Genomic DNA, 4,428 nt, shown 5'->3' with positions numbered 1-4,428 from the left:
TGTGGAGCTAGGTTTATTGTGATTTTGCTATGCCCACTCTAATTTAAACATGCATAAAATTGAGTTTGACTCCACCAGTGTAGTCACCAGCGGTGCAGTGGCCGCCACAGGGTAAATAGCGGGATAGCGGTTCCTGGTCCATAGCGGTTTCTTGCCTGCTATCCTTTTTCTCTCGAAAAAACCGAAATTATCCCTTAAATTTACAATGTTTAAGAGTAATTTTGAGTATTTTCAATCGCGAGTTGAGATTCGACTTTAACCTTCTTTCATATATGTGCACTTTAAGAATCATGTGTGCTTTGATTAATCACCATTTTTCACCAACAATCTTGCCTTTTGGTGGAGCTATATAAAGTGCTTACAAAGCCATGGTCATAAAAAACAAAGTATCATTTTCACTTCCCAAATTACCTCATATAGATGATGATTGATCAATCCCTCTAAAAATGTGACATTTTACCTGAAACACACTTTCATTAGTATACTTTACCACACTTTTGATAATGTATTTTGATAGATTTGAGCATATATGAGTGTGGATTAAGAAAATTTTCACATATACTCAATTATCTTCACATCACCACATTATAATTTATACATATGGAACATGTAAGTATTTTGTGTTTCCTGACAATAAGCACCACATGAAGAAAAGAAAAAGACAACAGTGATTTTTCTTAATCTCACATCTCTCAAAAAGAGAAAAAGCAAATGGTTGCACTCCATCTTGAGGTCCCAACCAACAAAAGTAGGTCATAGAGCCCCAAACAATGGTCTCAGATATCTATAATAGTGGTGGTGGCTCCCTTTCCCTCATGATTCAATTGCTGTAGCAGCTTTCACACAAGGGTAGAAAGAGAAGATAGAAGAGAGTGGAATCTGTTTAAGTGAAAGAAAGGAAAAAGTAACAAAGAAAAAAGAAAAGGCTCTCAGAGCTATGTCCAGTCATTAGTAGAAAGAGACCAACCAAATCATTTCTTTCCTACTCTTCAAATTGAGTAAAAGGGTCATCTTGAATCTCCTCATCACTCTTTACAACATATAAAGATTACTCTTTTGCCCAACAGAGCTTATAACCTTTTATATGATTCCTTTGACCATGTTTAAGGTCATATTAGGAATGTTTGACCCTTATTATAGTACAAATATTTTCATTTTGCTTAAGTGTATAAACTTAGTGCACAACTTTTGCACAAAAACTCAATAAGACTACTAGTTTCACATGCTTTACTTTTACATTAACTTTTAGTGGCTAATCAAAAGTGAGATTAGACTATATAATATGAATATAACATTTGATGACCACAAATGTGGCTTAATTATTCCATTTATCTAGTACCATTCTTATGTTACATTACTAACACTAACAAAATTTAGATTGTTACATCACACTTGCTATTTTCTTAAAAAACACTTAACATACATTGGGTCCAAATCCTACATATCCATTAGCTCCATCTACTGAAATTTCAATCCCTTCTTGTTGGATGTTTCCTATGATGGAAAGTCCAGAGGAGGAAGAAGCAAATGCAAAGCAGAAAGTTCCAACATCATCCACTGGAATTAAGAAGTTTCTTGCTGGAAGGGTCAGTATAGGCCCACCCAAAAAATAAAATGATATGGTTGGAACCCGAACCGTCATAAACCCGTTTAAATCATAACATGTGTCAAAAATGGATACTCCGGATGGTGTCCGGGGTAGGTTCGTTGTTTGAGCAATAAAAGCATCTCGAAATGCGTCGTAAGCCGCCACAGGCAACCTCGTCACGGCCGTGCCAGTGTCCATGACCACCCCTCCCTCACCCAATTCGTTTAACCGAAAAACATCTTCCGATATAGGCACTCTTAGGCCCCCAACTCCTAGACCTGAAAGCCCGATATAATAAAAACTTGGCGCCCGTGGGTTATGGATCAAAGAAACCCATGAAGCGCCCACGGGCACCGATTCACGTCCGAATTCTAGTGTTCCGGACGATTCAGTGCCCCGACTAACTAAACAATAACTAAACATACTACCGGTTTGTCCGCCCAATTGGCCCACAAAAGACATGGGCCCACTTCCAAGGCCCAACAACCCAGCTGCTCCTACAAACATCCCCTGGTTTCTATGCCCGCACCCGATAGCCACGTTTTGGATCACAGTTCCTCCCAATGTAACAGTTTCAAGAGCAAGTGTCCCTTTAGTATAGGACCCGTCCCCATAAGAAACTTCATATTTGCACCTCCCTTCGTGGCACCCTGCATTCTCCACACGGCTGCACACGGTGGAGCCACAAGACACACCCGAATAAGAAGATGAATCTCCCGGGTTAAAAACCGGGTCGGATTGTCGATAACATTGAGTACAAGGTTGACACTGGACCCAAATAATGTCACTACCCGAATCAATAACCACATACTGATTTTTTGGCGGGCTTCCAACTCCTATTCTAACGAAATACTCTCCACTTCCTTGCTCCATACCCGAAACCACATCCGACCCGAATTCCTCTGCTTCGTACCCGGAAGCTCCGGCGATACGGCGCACAACGGCGGCGACCCTTTTGGAATCTCTCTTCATTCGTGCATTGAAACGGCTGCGATGATCACGGGAAATGTTAAAGGTAGGGATTTTATCTCTGTGAAGTAGCTTCAATTTCAGTTTTCCTGATTCTGATTTCTCACTCTCGGTTTCAGTTTTGGGTTTTTTGTTTTCTTGATGTTGTTTTGTTGTATGAAAAGGCTTCAACTTCAGGTTTATCTTTGTTTCTGCAATGGTTTGTTTCACGTTGAGGTGTTGGAAATTAGGGTATAAAAGGTTATGTGAAGGTGATGAAGTTGAGGTGGTTAGAAAGAGCAATGGTAGAAGAAGCAAAACCAAAACCAAAACCATGATGTTTTATTTGTTTATGTATGAGAGACAAGGTTGTTGGTGTTTATGTTTGGGAAGTATAAGGATTTATGTTGGAAATGTGTGTGTGGTGGAGGGATTTTATTTGGTTGGATTTTGGGACTGTAGGAAGAAAAAAGTTGATAGTGTGGAAATAATTGAATGTGGGGGAGTATTTGTTTTTGTAGTTTAGTATTGGGAGTGGTTTTTGTCTAAGTATGAGAGAGTGAGTGGAAAGGACCAACCATGCATGTCTAGGGTGGTGATTTACAGCAAGATGGAAAAGTAGTTGGTGTGGTGTATACATTTTGTTTAAGAGATTTGATGAGGTAAATAATATCATGATCCTTAACTTTTGATTAATTGTCTTGTGTTTGTTTAGTCTTTAATCTACTTTCATAGATATAGAGTATACAAGTGGTTACGAACATCAAAGGAACGTTAGACGAATATCAGATATGATATTAACATTGACAAAATATATGTGTTGATGTCTGGTTTGTATCGGATATTGACCTATGTCAAACTAATTGTTTTTTTTAATAATTTTTTTAATTTATAATTGATGGTGTTAGAGAGGCTAAAACCAATTTGAGACATGGTTTTTGTTTTACAGTTTAAGACAATTGGAGTTGCTATAAATGGAGGGACCCGTTTGTGTCTTTTTGTGACTTTTATGGTCATGCCAATTTGATTTAGGAGGATTAGAGGCAGTGTTTTGTGGGGGGAGAATGTAATCAAGGAGTATATGGCATTTGGTATTTCATTGTATTTGATTACATACGGTATTAAAGTTTCAAGGAATTTCCTATTAGATCAGAAAAGAAGAAACTATGTGTAAAGTGGAATATACACATTCACCAAATTAGACAAATATTTAGGATCTCACATACTTTTCTTCCTTATGATTTCTGGATTTTTTTTAAGAAATTAACTTGAATAAAAGCATCCACATCCAATATATACACTTGAATTTTTTAAATGAGTCTCCCTCAATGTTTTATTTTATATTACATTGCATTTTTAAATTATTTAAACGATTCAATTATAAATTATCCATGCAATTCATCAAAAGATTTAAAACTAGTAGCACCAAACTCCACAATATACTACATATTGATATTATATAATTTATTTTGATACTAAATGAATGAAAACAAGTTCTCAAAATACAGAATGATTCTACACTAATGAATCCAACTTTTACTCATTTATCCATTTGTTTCTAACTGTTGGTGCAAAGGTAGACTGAAAGATGAATATTCTATTAAGAGAATGACGGCTACAAAACATGATAAAAGTTACAATGATTGTCACCCTATTTATAAGCTAAAACTAGGGTTATTAGAATAGGATAAAATACTAAAATACCCTCTAACAAACTTAGGGGCTAAGAAAATATTACAACTATTAAATATGAATTACTTCTAATACCATCCCTTAATTCATATTCCATCAAAACTTATAACACCAATTCCATCCCTTAATCTGAGAAATTGATCAGTCTTGATGGCTTTCGTCAGAACATCTGCCAACTGTTTCTGAGTGCTGCAGTGTAC

General features: G+C 36.7%; 1 protein-coding gene across 1 annotated transcript; it reads right to left on the bottom strand.

Moving 5' to 3' along the window:
• Positions 1–1,283: 1,283 nt before the first annotated feature.
• LOC127093540 (protein ASPARTIC PROTEASE IN GUARD CELL 2) lies at positions 1,284–3,044 on the bottom strand. The gene has a single exon (XM_051032486.1). The coding sequence runs from the start codon at positions 2,870–2,872 to the stop codon at positions 1,415–1,417; it is 1,458 nt and encodes a 485-aa protein (XP_050888443.1). The 5' UTR covers positions 2,873–3,044; the 3' UTR covers positions 1,284–1,414.
• Positions 3,045–4,428: the final 1,384 nt, after the last annotated feature.

The sequence above is a fragment of the Lathyrus oleraceus genome, chromosome 6 (assembly GCF_024323335.1).
Source record: "Lathyrus oleraceus cultivar Zhongwan6 chromosome 6, CAAS_Psat_ZW6_1.0, whole genome shotgun sequence".
In the NCBI taxonomy this organism is placed as follows: Eukaryota; Viridiplantae; Streptophyta; class Magnoliopsida; order Fabales; family Fabaceae; genus Lathyrus; species Lathyrus oleraceus.
The sequence above is the reverse complement of the archived record's forward strand: the minus strand, read 5'-3'. Positions and strand labels throughout refer to the sequence as shown.